The sequence below is a fragment of the Girardinichthys multiradiatus genome, chromosome 6 (assembly GCF_021462225.1).
Source record: "Girardinichthys multiradiatus isolate DD_20200921_A chromosome 6, DD_fGirMul_XY1, whole genome shotgun sequence".
NCBI lineage: Eukaryota > Metazoa > Chordata > Actinopteri > Cyprinodontiformes > Goodeidae > Girardinichthys > Girardinichthys multiradiatus.
This window is the reverse complement of record NC_061799.1, coordinates 5934516-5952143: the sequence shown is the minus strand read 5'-3', so window position 1 is coordinate 5952143 and position 17628 is coordinate 5934516. Positions and strand designations below refer to the sequence as shown.

The 17628-nt window shown below is 42.9% G+C and overlaps 1 protein-coding gene across 2 annotated transcripts in view; it reads left to right on the top strand.

Annotated features, from left to right (window-relative positions):
* Nucleotides 1–17202, top strand: part of mtf2 (metal response element binding transcription factor 2) — a 28766-nt gene extending 11564 nt beyond the window's left edge. For both annotated transcript variants that reach the window (XM_047369051.1, XM_047369053.1), the window contains exons 9-15: nt 1676–1799; nt 2388–2455; nt 2569–2739; nt 3414–3540; nt 3718–3767; nt 6635–6742; nt 15314–17202. In XM_047369051.1, coding sequence (XP_047225007.1) covers nt 1676–1799; nt 2388–2455; nt 2569–2739; nt 3414–3540; nt 3718–3767; nt 6635–6742; nt 15314–15677 — 1012 coding nt within the window. In that variant the 3' untranslated portion in view covers nt 15678–17202. The remainder of the gene's footprint in view (nt 1–1675; nt 1800–2387; nt 2456–2568; nt 2740–3413; nt 3541–3717; nt 3768–6634; nt 6743–15313) is intronic.
* The last annotated feature ends 426 nt before the right edge of the window (nt 17203–17628 follow it).

The following is a 17628-nucleotide window of genomic DNA, read 5'->3' as shown; positions in this document are numbered from 1 at the left end:
CGCCACCAGGAGAGTTATGTGAGCTAAAAATAACACATGGATGCGCAGCGTAATGTTTATAATCAATTGATATGTGAAATGATTAAACCTTGCAACATAAACGGGCAGGAAACATCAAGTTTTACCAAGAAATAACTTTAACTCACAAGTAAGGCTGAACATTCACCTGCAGAGGTAACCGGTGTTCTATCGAAACACCTGGCTCTACCATCAGATGTGGCTAAAAAAATCTTTAAAAAAAGGGGTTTTCAGCTGAGAAAAAAGTTAGGACACCCTGCTCTCCAAAAGTTAAAACCTTTGGTCAGGATAACTTCAGTGAGAAGCTTATTGTAGCCTCTAACATCAGTCTGAGGAAAGTTTGGCCCACTCCTCACATTCAGTGGTTCTCTGTACAGCCTGCTTCCTGTCAGCCCGCATTTCAGTGAGATCAAGATCTGAGCTTTGACTTGGCCAGGACTTTTCATTATTTAATTCTGAGCTGGTCCTCTGATTTACTAGTATGTTTTGGGTCATTGTTACAGGGTTACAGGTTTATTTTTTTATAGCCTGTCTCACATTTTGTTCATGGAAAAAATCATGGTGGATTATTTGATGGTGAGCTGGCCAGGTTCTGCTTGAGCAAAGCATCCCCAAACCATGACACGTTCAGCTCTGTGCCTCACAGTTGGTATGAGGTTATTTTCCTAGAATGCTGTGTTGGGTTTATGCCAAATCTGTCCAACTGTCCAAAAAAATCTATTTTGGACTCATCTGTCCGTAGAACATTATTCCAGAAGTCTTTGTTTTTCTGTCAGCGGTTGTAAATGTCCTTCACGTGTAGACAACCTAAATGGCTGATAAGAGATTAGTGTTAGTAAATATGAGTCCAGCAAGGTCTTTTTGAAGCTTTGTTTTGTGCAGACTGTTTACCATTTCCTTATGGTCATTAACATTTTTACTTTGTGGACTCTTGAAACCCAGTACATGTGTTTAAAGCACAAATGGAATTTTAAAGACCTCAAGTTTTTCTTTAACAAAAAGCTCTGAGCGTGGGAAAGACATACAAGCAAAGCAGAACATCTGTTTTACAAAATGTCCACATTGGTGTTGATAGAGCCTATCCACAAGCAAACTGATTTTGGTGCGAAAACTATAAACTTTCCAACGAGGATGCATGCATGTGGACTGGATAACTGGAATGTATTAGAAACAACACACATCAAGTCCTGCTTTCTGTGGTTAAAAACAACTTTAAAGCTTTACGTTTTATGCTTTTTCCCGCAACAGTCCTACTTTGTCCTGATTTTGTTTTCCACTAAAATTCAGTTAATAAGTTACAGGAAATGGTAAACTGTGTCATAGGAAACAGCAGTTGAGCTGCAAGTGTTTTGTGAGAATCTTTAGCATAGCACTGCTTTATCTATGCTCAGAACCTTGCCTTGGGTTCTGATCTGGTTTCAGTCACCATTTTCTCCACCTACTAGCACAGGATCGGTAGTACAGCGTTTTGGATTGGAATTCCACACACCAGGCAGATTTTCTTTTTTAATCAGAGGGACAAAAATCAGTTTGAAAATATCAGTAGTAGTGTTGAAGAGAAAATCTTTTAACATGCATTATTTACAAACCTTTCATTAGGAATAATGCAATTGCTTTAGAGTCAGACTAAGAAATGTTTTCTCTTTTACTATTTCAGGAAGGATGTTGTTCATCTGTGCTTGTACAACCTGAGTGTAATTCAGAAGAAGAGGTATTTTGATTCTGAGATACAGTTAATGCCTTATATCAATGAGAACTGGGAGCTGCTGCAGCTGGGGAAGGTAAGAGACACACAAAGCAGTGAAAAACTAAAGATGTAGACTCGGTTATTTTCATGAAACCTCTTTCTCATTTTGCTTATTTCTAATTCCATTGTCAATGGCAGTACCTTAATCACTCCAGAGCAGGAATTGGCAGCTCATTTCTAATGAATGAAAGAATAACCTGCACACTTTATTATAGTTGTCGGGAAAAGCACAGTGTTGAATTGTCCCAGAGAAATACTTCGAAACTGGGCCAGCCTAAGCTATAAACAACGTTGTTCAACTGCTTAGGACCTACTAGTGTGGGAGTCCCAGTGTAACTTGACTTAACACAACACAAGTTGACAAATGAACTAGAAGCTTGTCACCAGGCAGGACATGTACCAATAATTAGTGCCAATCCCCTCCTACCTTAGTGGGGTCTTGGGGTGAGGGATGATTGAGCTTGCGAGCATGAGAGGGACAGGCTGCTGGTGGGCTTAACTAGAAATAGTCCCCCAAATAACATTTTGTGTAAGGCTTCATAGATCTTTCTGCTAGCTCGGTTTTGAGGTTATAACTATCAGTCAGATTCTTAAAACATTGTCTTTAATTTGTTGTCCACAGCTTGCCAACACACCAAGATCTGAACGGTATGAAAAAGTCCTAGAGGCCTTAAACGACAATAGTTACATGTAAGTTAGTCTGTTATGTCTTAATGTTGCTTTAAGTTTGATACAAACTTATGTTTTTGCAGTTCAACAATGATCACATGCCTAACTTCTCCTTTTTCGCCTGCCTCTTCCAGGTTCATGTCAGGGAAGGAAGTAAAGAAAAAGAAGCACTTGTTTCGCCTAAGAATCTTTTTCCCCCCTGCTCCCCCCAACTGTACTGAACCCACATACACGGTGATGGGGGAGCCTTTACACGAGATCGCTATAAAAGGATGCAAGGCCACTAAAAGCTTCTCTGATATGAAGTAGGAAAGAAAACCTTTCCATTTATCTGTCTCTGTAGCAAATGCTTATGACACAATCGCTTAAAATCTACATTTTAAAGTGGGCATGGGCCAGTTTGAGATTCTTACCATGAGTGGAAATAGTGTCTTGGTACCTCCACGAAAATTAAACATTTCTTAACGTAATATTGATGTTATCTCTAATATCTATTATTTTGATGCTCAGACTAATCCAAAAATTTAGAATAAACAGCCACTAAATGTTATTTTCAGCTGCTTATTGAGTGGAACGTTTAGCCAGGTGACTGTCGGTGTGCAGCAGCAGATGGAGGCCGTGCAGCACTCCATTACTATGCTAAATGCAACTAAAGAAAACTCCAGTCATGCAGTCACTTTCTTTGGCATCTTATAAGAACTTTAAGCTTTAGGAATGACATGATGGGACATTTTTGCGGTTTTGAAATGTAACCTTCTTTGAACCTCATACTGTCAAATCGGCCCGTGACTATTTCTGAATGCACGGTTCTTGGTGAGTTTTCTAAATTTAAATCAAGAATGTTGAAGATGGAAAAAATGCAGCATAAACACTCTTCCCTATTTTTCTTCATCATCATTTCATGTTCAGTGCCTGAACATTTATCACTTAATGCACAGCTATCGTAACTGTTTTTAAAATGTTGCTGTTGCCAATGCAGAAGCCCTGGTGCTTTAACAAATGGCACAGAGAAGAAGAAGAAGAAGAAAAAGAAGAAGAAGAAAAAGAGGAAGCAAGAGACACGCTGTGTTGAGACAGAACCACAACGGTCCAATGAGCTATCAATGGTGTGTATGTGTGTGTGTGTTTGTGTCTTTGTTATTGTTATGCCTTATTGAGCCTGAGCTGGCCTAGTGCTTTGTCCTGAGAGGATCAGATGTTTTTACATTGAACAAATAGTCATGTTTGAGATAAAACACAAACCCTTCCTGCAGATGCTGATGAATTTCACTTCACTTTGTCAGGAAACAAGAAAACCGGACCCCCCTCCACTGGATCATTTGACCTCTGTTAAGTACGTGAGCAAGTGCTGATGTATTCTGAGTTATGAGTTGTTCAATGTTTAAAACTGTGGTGACTGTGCGGTGTGCCTGAGCAATATACAGTCTTCTTTCTGAAGTGTTACGGGTTCACAACATCTTACAAATGTATCATTATCGCAGTATTACCAAATTTGATGCTAAACTGGTAAGAAGGCCTTGGACTGCAGTAAATATTAGCTGATTAGTACGTCATTTGTATGTACCATGCTTTCAGGCTCTTTATGCCAGCAACTGTTGAAGCTTGTTTTTTAGTTCAGTAGACATGTTTTAGTTGTTCTAATAAAATCACTAGAAAACAAAAATGTTTTCATTTTGAAAACACATGTAGCTAGATGCAGTTTGTTTAAATAAAACAATGCTTTTAAAATGTAAATAATGTATTTAATTTTTTCCAGTAGCTGTGTAGATGACTCACTATATGTGCACTGTCTGCAAGAATTCAGGGCAGAAAGACTTTTAAGTCTGATTAGTTAGGTGTTTATTTACTGCAAGCCATATTACCATCTCAACTTTACACCAACACTATTGCATTTTTTTTTTATGCTGTCCATCCCTAAATGGCGTTTTTACATTGCTTTACAAAAGTATTTATACCACTTTATACCACCAAATATTTCCACATTCTGTCATGTTATACCCACAAACTGTATGTATTTTATTGGGATTTTATGTGACAGACCAACACAAGTACACTACTGGTCAAATGTTTTAGAAACACATTCTCATTTACTGGTTTTCTTTCTGTTTATGACTATTTACGTTGTACGTAGATTCTCACTGAATGCATCAAAACTGAATGAACACATGCATTTTTTGTAGCAAATGATAAATTGTAAAAGAACTTTAGATGCTTTTTATTTTAGATTCCTTAAAGTAGCCGTCCTTTGGTGTGATGACTGAAATATTAACCTTTGGCCTTTTCTCAATGAACCTCTGGGAAGTTCTTTCAAGACTCTTTGGAAAACTATTTCAGGTGACCACCTCATGAAGCTCATGGAGAGAACGCCAAGAGAGCAAAGCAGTAATCGGAGCAAAGGGTGGCTATTTGGAAGAATCTAAAATATAAAATGTTTTGAGTTATTTTACACTTTGTTTATTACACAGGTTTTTCACCCTATGACGGAATGACGGGGAACCACTTTGACAACTTGCGCTGGCGAGAACCCTGCTTTATAATTTCATGTTTGTTCATTCACAGTTTTGTTGCTTTTGGTGAGAATCTATAATTTAAATAGTCATGAAAATAAAAAGAGACCCATTAAGTGAGAAAGTGCATCTAAAACATTTTACAGGAAGTGTAGCTCATAATTGTGAAGTAAAAGGACAATGATCTTTTTCAAATAAAATTTTAAAAATGTGATATGCATATAGTGCAGAGAACAAGTATTTGATACACTGCAGATTTTGCAGGTTTTCCCACTTGAAAAGCATTTAGAAGTCTTTTATTTTTATCATAGGTACTCCTCAACTGTGAGTGACGGAATCCAGAACAAAAATCCAGAAAATCACATTGTGATTTTTAAGTAATTAATTTGCATTTTATTGCATGATTTAAGTATTTCATACATCAGAAAAACAAAACCTAATATTTGGTACAGAAACCTTTGTTTGCAATTAGATATCAGGCGTTTCCTATGATTAAAAATTAAAGAGTTCTACATGTTTTCCAGTGGGAAAGTCTGAAAAGTCGGTAGTGTATCAAATACCTGTTCTCCCCACTGTATATATTTGTCCCTCTTTAATTAAAGCGAATCTTATTTATGGAACAGTGGCCAAAGGAAAGCCATTATTGAAAGAGAGGTGAAAGAAGTTCTGTTTGCAGCAAAGTCTGCAAACTGCAAACACATGCTCCTGTTGGATCAGACCAAAATACTTTTGCTCTTTTTTTTATTTTGGAGCAAAACTACCACCCTAAATACCCTAGTCAAATTCCGAACCTGAATCCAAAGAGAATCTGTGTTTCTCCATTCAATCTGAGTTTAAACTATTTTGGGAAGAAAATTGGGTAGAAATGTCTGTCTTCATATGTGCAAAGATGAAATAATCATATTCAAAAACTTACAGCTCTAATACAGCAAAAGATCTGAAATTAAACCACATGCAACACCTTTCAGAATGTCACAACCACAAGAAGTTTAAAAGTTGTGAGCTCTTTTTCTTCCATTTTACATCTGTTTAATTGTTTTTTTGTGTGTATGGGGTTTTGAAGCTTGCATCATTTATGTGTATGCGGCGTTTTAAACTTGTCAGCCACTGTAGATATTAGTCATTATTTTCAACACAATGCACAGCACTGTAAGACAGTATATCACACACTGCATCCCAACTTGTCAAGCATGGTAGATTAGGCTTGTTTGTACCCACGGGACATGTTGCACCTTGCAGTCATTGAGGCGAACACGAACCCCTCTGAATATCCAAGTATACTAGAGTCAAATGTGTGGCCTTCTATCCAACAGCTGAAGCTTGAATGTAATGGTTGAATGGCTGAAAAAGAAAAAATATCAAGTTATGGTTCAGTAAAAGTCTGTTGGGCTTTATATGAAAAGCTGTTGCAGTCGCTGAGGAGTTTAAACCAAAGTTTTCTCCCCTTTAAACTGAAGAAACATAGAAAAGAGTAGACTTGAAGTCATCCACAGCATTGTGAAACATGGATGAGGACACACCGAAGAAATGTTGCATCATTTTATTTGATTTAAGGCTCAAAGGATTTAATACTATATATTAATGGAACTCGTGTTTGTTAAAAAAATGAATTACAAAGCACTATTTTACAGGCCAGCTATATTTTTGTTGGCCATTCACCTTTTTTTTTTCTTTTATTTTGCCATCCCCACAGCACCAGGAGTAACAAGCCTCTGCTGTCATCACAGACTTCTGATGTGGAATCCATTGGTGCCCTCTGCAACTTCGAAACTACCTCAACAAGCTTTTCAAGACAGTCCAGGTTGGCATTATTTTAAGCTTAGTTCCTCCCAGCTGTGACACAAGCGCACACACAGTGAAGGAGTTGTTGAGGTAACATTCAGATATTAAATTAAAATGTCCGTACTACTGGACAACTGTCCCTTTTAAATAGAACATGTAGGGGTCACATCTAACAAGACAACATGACACTAAGAAGACTAAGAATTTTTGTCAGATGATCTTTATACAGAGTTCTATTTCATCACTACTGACCGCCAGAGGGCGGTGCTGAAATGTGGGAATATGCAAATAAATTTAAGGGGTGTAAATACTTTTACAAAGACCGTTTGTGCACTGAGAATTGTGCAAACTCCATGTCGACCACTAGATGTCACTAGGTGTTATATTGATACTTTGTACTTTAGATTGTAAAGTAAAACAAGTATTTTTTTCATCCTGTTCATCAGTTAATTTATTGTGTGTCAGATCTGCACTTGGCCTGTTGACCGCCCTACAGAGGGAACCTCCTGCATGGCTGATGTCTGATTCACAAACTTCCACATTCCTTTCAATGGATTTACTTTAAAGAATGGCTTTCTTCTTGACACCCCCCCATTAAGGCTCGATTTGTGAAGTGCACTAACTAATACTGGTCCTGTCTACAGATTCACTAACCTGAACTGTGGATCTCTGCAGCACCACCAAAGTTAACATAGTGGTAGTAGCTTCTCTGACTTTGCTCTCCATACCTGGCCTGTCCTTTCCAAGTAAGCTTATGATGATCTTGAATAAGTTATCTTCTCTGCATCCCTAACCTGCTGTGTTCCTTGGTCTTCATGGTGCCGTTTGTTCAGCAATGCTCTCTAACCTACCTCAGAGCCCTTTATAGAACAGCTGGACTTATACTGAGATTGAACCACACAAAATGGACTGTTTTTAATTACTTGATTATTTTTTTTTTTTAGGAATGAATTAAACGAAAGTTACGTATGTAACTACAGTTCGCCCTCTGGCAGATGACCGCCAGAGGGCGGTGCTGAAAGCACTGAATGTTCCCTTCGCACATGTGCAGTTTGAGTAATTATACCAACGGAGTCACACCTGTGACACACCAGATGACCCCAGAGGCTACAGGTCCTTCTCAAAATATTAGCATATTGTGATAAAGTTCATGTTCCTTAATGTCATGATGAAAATTTAACATGCATATATTTTAGATTCATTGCACACTAACTGAAATATTTCAGGTCTTTTATTGTCTTAATACAGATGATTTTGGCATACAGCTCATGAAAACCCAAAATTCCTATCTCACAAAATTAGCATATCATTAAAAGGGTCTCTAAACGAGCTATGAACCTAATCATCTGAATCAACGAGTTAACTCTAAACACCTGCAAAAGATTCCTGAGGCCTTTAAAACTCCCAGCCTGGTTCATCACTCAAAACCCCAATTATAGGTAAGACTGCTGACCTGACTGCTGTCCAGAAGGCCACTATTGACACCCTCAAGCAAGAGGGTAAGACACAGACAGAAATTTCTGAACGTATAGGCGGTTCCCAGAGTGCTGTATCAAGGCACCTCAGTGGGAAGTCTGTGGGAAGGAAAAAGTGTGGCAGAAAACGCTGCACAACGAGAAGAGGTGACCGGACCCTGAGGAAGATTGTGAAGAAGGGCCGATTCCAGACCTTGGGGGACCTGCGGAAGCAGTGGACTGAGTGTGGAGTAGAAACATCCAGAGCCACCGTGCACAGGTGTGTGCAGGAAATGGGCTACAGGTGCCGCATTCCCCAGACCTGGGCTACAGAGAAGCAGCACTGGACTGTTGCTCAGTGGTCCAAAGTACTTTTTTCGGATGGAAGCAAATTCTGCATGTCATTCAGAAATCAAGGTGCCAGAGTCTGGAGGAAGACTGGGGAGAAGGAAATGCCAAAATGCCAGAAGTCCAGTGTCAAGTACCCACAGTCAGTGATGGTCCGGGGTGCCGTGTCAGCTGCTGGTGTTGGTCCACTGTGTTTTATCAAGGGCAGGGTCAATGCAGCTAGCTATCAGGAGATTTTGGAGCACTTCCTGCTTCCATCTGCTGAAAAGCTTTATGGAGATGAAGATTTCATTTTTCAGCACGACCTGGCACCTGCTCACAGTGCCAAAACCACTGGTAAATGGTTTACTGACCATGGTATCACTGTGCTCAATTGGCCTGCCAACTTCTCCTGACCTGAACCCCATAGAGAATCTGTGGGATATTGTGAAGAGAACGTTGAGAGACTCAAGACCCAACACTCTGGATGAGCTAAAGGCTGCTATCGAAGCATCCTGGGCATCCATAAGACCTCAGCAGTGCCACAGGCTGATTGCCTCCATGCCACGCCGCATTGAAGCAGTCATTTCTGCAAAAGGATTCCCGACCAAGTATTGAGTGCATAACTGTACATGATTATTTGAAGGTTGACGTTTTTTGTATTAAAAACACTTTTCTTTTATTGGTCGGATGAAATATGCTAATTTTGTGAGATAGGAATTTTGGGTTTTCATGAGCTGTATGCCAAAATCATCCGTATTAAGACAATAAAAGACCTGAAATATTTCAGTTAGTGTGCAATGAATCTAAAATATATGAATGTTAAATTTTCATCATGACATTATGGAAAATAATGAACTTTATCACAATATGCTAATATTTTGAGAAGGACCTGTATATATGCCTGCGTCTTCCGAGGCTCTGTTCCTTATTTCTTCTCGCCTGCTGTTCGCATGAGCTTTGCTTCCCCGTTGCCTGGACGCTCTGTCGCTTGCTGGCTGGAGTTGCGGTATTTTTGCCCTCTGCAGGTAAGTTTGCCTGCTCTGTAGGTAACGGCAGCTTTAGTGCCCCCTTTCCTGATTTTAGCGTATGTATTTTCCAATCTGAATTGGGGTGAGCCTTGTTTTCAATCTTGGCCATGGATGGCTCCCACTGCTCCATGGATTGTGGGGCTGTGCTTCAGGCAGACAATGGCCATGACCTGTGCCCTACCTGCCTTGGACATGATCGTGTTGATGGTGGCTCGGTTGGCCCAGTTGTGCCCTCAGGATGATCCTGACCTCCCGCCCTCTGGGCAGGTGGTCCCCCTCAGGCGTTTAGAGCACGGTGGTGAGACCACAGTATCTGTGCCGCCCTCTAGGAGGAAGCGAGCCAAGTCTGACCAGGGCCTGGCCACAAGGGTTGAGCAGTTGTCTGTGGAGGAGGATGCTTCGTCTCTGGCCATGTTGGCCTCTCAATTTAGAGATGAGGAGAAGGCGCAGTTCTCCCAAGCCTCTGAGATTGGCTCATTTTCTTCGCAAAGTGCAGTTGGTGAGCCCAGTGACGGCTCTATGCGGGAGGTCATGTGTATGGCCTTGAGGCAGCTGGAACTCCCGCTAGGAGAGGAGTCTGCTTCTGGAAGTACCTTTTTGAGGCGTAGACGGGCTCCTACTCCCTTTTCTGTCCCTCCGTCAGAGGAGTACCTGAGGGAGTTGCAGACCTGTTGGCGGGACCCAAGAGCATTGTCACGTCTCTCCACAGACTGTCGAGTGTTGGCTGCCATGCATGAGTCAGTCAAGGCAGGCCTGGACCGTATGCCAGCAGTTGAACCCGCTGTTGCTTCACTGATCATGTCACCAGATGAAGCCCTGCATCCTGATGTCCGATGCCCACGTACTCAATGTCGGGTTACAGATGACATCTTGTGTAAAGCATACAATGCAGGAGCGCGTGCTGGCTGCCTTGGCAATTCCATGGCAGATCTCACATTTGCCCTCTCTGCATCCCTTCACGACGCTGGTGGTGCAACTGCGGCAGTTGGGTTTAGCGACGCAGCATTGCAGGCCTTTGCGTTGATGACCAGAGAGCTTGGCCGTGTCATGTCTTTTCTCGTACAAGCTCGTCGACAGGTCTGGCTGGCGCAGTCTCCTCTGACCGAAGGATGCCATCGGACCCTCAGGGGTGCCACAGCAGTTGTGGAGCCGCTGGAGTGAACTGTTAAGGCTTTCTGTCCTCCTGGCCAAGGGTGCAATCAAGGCTGTAGACCTTCTGTGCCAACCCAGGGACTACTATTTGATGTACATTGTCGTGCAAAAGAAAACAGGCGGTTTCCCCCCATTTTAGATCTGAGGGGACTCAATCAGTTCCTGAAGGTGCTTCCCTTTCACATGCTTACGACGTCAGAAGTTCTTCAGGCTGTTGCGAAGGGAGACTTGTTTACGTCAATAGATCTGACAAACGCCTACTTTCATGTGCCTATTGCGGCAGAACATCGCCGTTTTCTCAGGTTTCCTATCAGGGTCGCCATTGGCAGTTTCGGGTGGTCCCTTTCGGCCTCTCCCTTTCCCCAAGGGTGTTTACTCGGTGTGTGTGAAAGCGGCCCTCTCTCCTCTGCAGGCGTCCGAAGTCAGGATTCTTCCATACCTGGATGACTGGCTCCTTTGCGCCCCCTCTCGGGCGGGTGCCTCTCAAGGTACATGCTGCCTTCTTGCTCATGTGTCGCAGTTGGGCCTCAAAGTCAACTTGGCAAAGAGTTGCCTGGTTCCGTCCCAGACGACCACTTTTCTTGGGATGCTTTTGGACTCGACTACTATGAGGGCTCGTCCATCTGTTCTCAGGGTGGCCGACATACTCCAGTTGGTCAGTCAATTCAGGCTGGGCAGGCGGTTTCCCCTCATCACCTTCCTGCAGCTGCTAGGCAAACTGACTTCAGTCACTTGTGTTGTGCCCTTGGGTTTGCTCCTTCTGTGTCCTTTGCAGAGGTGGTTCAACAGCTTTCGCACGGTGACGTGGACTTGCCTTTGTGCCCTAGCTCCATTGACAAGACGAGACTTATTTGTCCAAGAGCGTCCCTATGGGGCTAGTGGTGAATGCAGGGAGGTGGTCACAACAGATTCCAGCCCCATGGGCTGGGGCGCTGTGTGGCAACACAGAGCGGTCCAGGGTCTCTGGCGACAGCGGGAGCGCTCCGAACACAAATGTGCTGGAGCTGCGGGCTGTACACATGGCCCTCAGGCGCTTTCTGTCCCACTTATAGGGACGGCATGTGCTAGTTCAAACAGACAATACCAAAACCATCTGGGAGGCACCAGATTGGCGCGCCTTCTAGAGGTGTCCAGGGATCTTCTGGAGTGGGCCTCTCTTCATCTGTCCTCCCTACGAGCGATGTATTTACTGGGGGAGCGCAATCAGGTCGCGGAGTCTCTCTCTCGCCAGGCCCCTGCTCCGCGAGAGTGGTCCCTTCACTGCGACGTGGTGCACAGTGATGGTGCGAATGATCTGGGGCCGCTTTGGTCAGGCCGAGGTGGATCTGTTTGCCACATAGGAGTCAACTCATTGCCCCCTGTGGTTTTCCCTAACAGGAGCATCAGGTGAACTGGGCCAGGACCCTCATCCCTGGCATCGTGTTCTCCTGTCCGCTTTTCCGCCCCTCTCACTGATTTGGCCTACTCTACGGAGGGTTCTCGGAAAGGGCCACAGGTTGTTGCTGGTGGCTCCGTAACGGCCAGCGTGGACGTGGTTCCCGCTGCTTCGGAGTCTGTGTCACGGCACCTCATGGTGTCTTCCAAACAGGAGGGGATCTGCTGTCTCAGTTGGGGGACGGATATGGCACCCCGACCCTCAACGTCTCCAGCTGTGGGCATGGCCACTGGGAGGCTGACTGGGTGTTTTGTACCCTGTCTGATGCACCATATTGAGTGCTAGGCACTCATCAGCAGTGAGACAACAGATGGCGTCTTTTTTCTCAGTGGTGTTCTGCCCACAATGAAAATCCGGTTTCTTGTCCGGTGCCCACTATTCTGGAGTTTCTCCAGTCTCTGCTTGATAAGGGCCGCTCTCCTTCGACCCTTAAGGTATATGTCGCAGCAATTTCATGTCATTATGCATCTTTTGACGACCGAACAGTGGGGAGTCATGATATAGTCTCTCTTTTTCTGCACGGTGCACGTAGGTTGCGCCCGCCGCTGGGTCGGACAGTGCCCGATTGGGATCTGCCCTTGCTTCTCGAAGCTTTGTGCTGCTCCCCTTTCGAGCCTTTGGTGCAGGCAGACCTCAAGTGGCTCTCGTATAAGTCTACCTTTGTGTTAGCTATTGTTTCGGCTAAGAGGGTTGGCAAGCTGCATGCTCTTTCTGTCAGTCCCTCATGTCTCCGATGGGTTCCAGATGATTCTGGTGTTGCCTTGTGGCCTAACACTGCGTTTGTGCGTAAGGTGTTGTCCAGTTCGCACCATAACCAGCCATTGAGGTTGGCTCGGTTTCGGCCTCAGTCAGGTGCAACGGTGGATGGGTCTGAGTTATTGTGTGGGGTACGGGCACTAGAGGCATGCGTTGCGGCCACTGAAGCTGTTAGATGCTCAGACCAGCCTTTCCTGAGCCGGGTTTGGTCTCAGGCTGGGTTGTCCTCTTTCTAGACAACGTCTCTCCCACTGGATTGTGAATGTCATCTGCTAACACTACAGTGCAGGACGCCGTCCGCTGCCGGTGCGTGTGAAGGCCCACTCTACCAGGAGTGTCTCTGCTTCCTGCGATGCTATGAGGGGTGATCCGCTGGAGGCCATATATGCTGCTGCATCATGGGCTTCCCCAAGCACGTTTGCCAGATCTACAATGTTAATGTGGCTGCCCCTCATCCCCTGGGCCAGGTTCTTTTGCCAGGCTCCGCTGGGCCTTCTCAGTGAGGTATGTGCTCAGGATTCCTCGTGACATGGTTGGGATTAGTCATTCAGTGCTTTCAGCACCGCCCTCTAGCGGTCAGTAGGGATGAAATAGAACTAAAGTTACATATGTAACTACGGTTCTATGAATCCCGGATGACCGCCAGAGATTCTCTGTCACTCAGAATCCTTGCTTCCGCTAGAAGATTCTGTAGGAACAGAGCCTCTGATGACGTAGGCAAATAAAGCCTCTGTCAGCATAATTACTCGAACTGCGCATGCACAAATGGAACATTCAGTGCTTTCAGCACCGCTCTCTGGCGGTCATCTGCCAGAGGGCGGACTGTAGTTACATACGTAACTTTCGTTTAATTCATTCCTAAAAAAAAAAAAATAATCAAGTAATTAAAAACAGTCCATTTTGTGTGGTTCAATCTCAGTATAAGTCCAGCTGTTCTATAAAGGGCTCTGAGGTAGGTTAGAGAGCATTGCTGAACAAACGGCACCATGAAGACCAAGGAACACAGCAGGTTAGGGATGCAGAGAAGATAACTTATTCAAGATCATCATAAGCTTACTTGGAAAGGACAGGCCAGGTATGGAGAGCAAAGTCAGAGAAGCTACTACCACTATGTTAACTTTGGTGGTGCTGCAGAGATCCACAGTTCAGGTTAGTGAATCTGTAGACAGGACCAGTATTAGTTAGTGCACTTCACAAATCTAGCCTTAATGGGGGGGTGTCAAGAAGAAAGCCATTCTTTAAAGTAAATCCATTGAAAGGAATGTGGAAGTTTGTGAATCAGACATCAGCCATGCAGGAGGTTCCCTCTGTAGGGCGGTCAACAGGCCAAGTGCAGATCTGACACACAATAAATTAACTGATGAACAGGATGAAAAAAATACTTGTTTTACTTTACAATCTAAAGTACAAAGTATCAATATAACACCTAGTGACATCTAGTGGTCGACATGGAGTTTGCACAATTCTCAGTGCACAAACGGTCTTTGTAAAAGTATTTACACCCCTTAAATTTATTTGTATATTCCCACATTTCAGCACCGCCCTCTGGCGGTCAGTAGTGATGAAATAGAACTAGCCATTTACCTTAACACCCTGAACATAACATCCCCATGGTGAAACATGGTGGTGGCAGCATCATGTTGAGGGGCTGTTAGTCTTCAGCAGGGACAGGGAAGCTGTTGGAGTTGATGTAAGGATGGATGCAGCTAAATACATGGCAATACTGGAAAAAACACTTGTTACATGCTGGAAAAGGTTAAACCGTGGTGGAGGTTCACCTTCCTGGAGGACAGTAGCCCCAAAAATACAGCCAGGGCTACAATGGAATCATTTACACCAAAGAATATGCGTTAGAACAGCCCAGTCAAAGTCCAGACCTAAATCGTATTGGCAATCTGTGGCAAGACATGAAAATACACAGCACGCGTTTCAGATCTTTGACTTCAAAACCCATTTATCATTTTCTTCCGACCTCAGTTATGGGCTACTTTGTGTTGTTCTGTCACATAAAAACTCAATAAAATACAGGGAAGTTAGAGGTTTTCCATGTTTTGTCACAAAACATAGAAATGTTCAATGGTTTGCAAGACCTTTTAAGATATTTCTGTGAAGGAAACATTCAGTTCTTTCTTATAGCTTTTGCAGCAAGCTGCCATTCTCAGTCTTTGCTACAGGACAGACCATTTCTGGGTGAGATATGAGAATTTGAGGATTTATAGATTTTTGTAAACAACTATAGCTGTTTCCCTGCTGCATGGTGCTTTTATTTTAGCTGTTTGAACATTCCACTCAGGTAGAGTCATGCTAAGCCACTTGCATACCTGTAAATATTTGTTTTTCTTGTTTACAGGGTAATTTTTGCTTTGGTGATTGCTCATGAAATTAAAAACTTTTTTGTCTCTTTTTTTTTTCTGTTCCGAACAAACATCCTTCAGCCTCTACAGCTCCAACAAGATGCAAACAGTCGCTTGCAACATGCCTTTCTCTTCCCCACCTTTAAAACGGAAACGTGGCCGACCACGGCGAAACCCAAAGCCCCCCAAACCAGAACTCCCCCCTCCTCCTAGGCTTCCAGACACAGAGATGTTAAGCACTCTCCCAGGGCTTCATCCCACAGACATAGTGCATGGCATGGACCCCAACACCCAGCTCTCGCACCTAAAGAGCTCAATCAGCAGCTATTTCGGAGTAGCAGGGCGTCTGGCTTGCGGGGAGAGGTACAAAGTCCTGGCCCGACGGGTCACCCTGGATGGCAAGGTCCAGTACTTGGTGGAGTGGGAAGGAGTCACTGCCTCATAGGTTGGTGGATATCATCACCACCATTTCAGACTGAACCAGTTGCTACAAAGAATTAGTCTGAGCTAGTATTCAGAGCATTAAGTGATTATATGCCCTTTAGTTTCGACAACAACAGTGGTTTATAAAGTCTAAAGGTTCAGTGCACTCCTCCACCATTATCATGCATGCACACACAGATAGTTGGGTATTACAGGTGAAGCAGCACCAGTTAACCTGTATCAGTGTCCTTTAGAGGGGTTTTATCTGCCTAGTGTTAACAGATCCTCTCCCCTCCCTGCTGCAGTTATTCAGGGGCAAATAATTCCTCTTTACATTGCACCTGTAGGCTTTGACTAATATTTCATGTTATGCTTTTATTTTCCAGGCTTTTTCCCCTGACCAAACATACTTGCTTGTTCTTCAGCAAATAAGAGAAAGCGGGGCAAACCTCTTTAAATTTGCATTATTTGAGACAACCATCAAATCATTTTAACATTTAAGTTTTTCTTGTTATTGTTCTAATTAAAATCCTGTTTTAAATTGTTTTTTTACAACTGTGCCCTCTCTCTTCGTCTCGGTTATCTGTACCTATTGATGTCTCTTGTAGGCATCTCATGCCAGCTCTGATTTCTATTAAGTCTATTTGTGAGCAGATCAGGAGGAACTCAGAAACAAAACTAATGCGCTGCTGCAAATGTTTATTTTACATAAATCTATGATTTCTGTTGATTCTTTACTTGCACACGATGTTTTGTTAGGAAATCATCTCATTTGAACCAGCAAGAGCTGCTCAGACAAGGCAGTATTTTTTCATTCAATATTTTTATATATTTCCTACTAAAAATGCGTTTCTTTTTAAGTGTTCTAATTAAAATTATGACTTCAGTTTAAAAGTTTGGTCGTCTTATGAATCTTAGTTAAAATTCATTATTATACGAATGTGATTAAACCAGTCTTGTAACATTATCTGCTGCTGCATATGCAATATAAAAAGTTGCATTTTTGGACGACATTGACAAATATTCTTCCATAGACATAAATGTATTTCTTGTTACACTTTGGTCAGCCCAACAAACTTCACAGCATTGCATAGCCCAGCCTTTGTAATTAAGCAGATTTTGCTCTAGGTTACGTTATGTCTGTTGGATGATGTTAATTTCACACACCTTTTGTCATTATTAAACATATATAAGCTTGTTATTTTTTATGTTTACTGCTTGTTTATATTGAGTTTGAAAAAAGAAATCCACCTCACTGGAAAAGTTGCTGTATGTCATTGCAAAAGAAACATTTAGGTAGAATGTTGTCTCTCTTCAGAGATGTGTTTGCCGTTGTTTAAATGGCACTTGCACATCTACTTTGCAGGGCTGGAGTGAGTGCATTCAATGTTTCAGTGGCTCGGCCTACATGTTCCTATCACTGGCTTCCAACAGGTTTCTTAAGCCAAAGAACGTCCGTGTAACGTCGTCTTTGTCTTTTTACTGTTTGACGTGTTACTAGTGAATCTGTTTTTTGTTAAAGGATAAATAAAAGTTGATATTTCAAACTGTTTGTGCTCCATGTGGTTTCATTGCTAAAATGAACTATACATGATTTTTGTGATAAAGACACATCACTGGGGTGCGGCGCTGGTATAGTAGGGGTTAAGTGTGCAACCTTTGCCAAATGTCTGCCCCTCTTTCCTGTCTACCTACTATCAAAAAAATTAAAAAAGCCCTCTACTGCTGCAAAAAAATATAAAGAAAATAAAAAAAACATGACAGTAAATCCTCATTTGTAGGCCAGTGGGTGGAAATTGTAAATGTAATTTTTATTTTTTTGTTTGGACATTTCACCTTTATCACTGGATGTGCACCTGTTGTCACCTGGAGAGAAGAGCAGTGGGTGGGGTTTGCACACAGCCAGGTCATACCTTATTCAGCCCCGCAAGAACAGCTGATGCCCACTTTGACTGTGTGACTGATACAAAAAC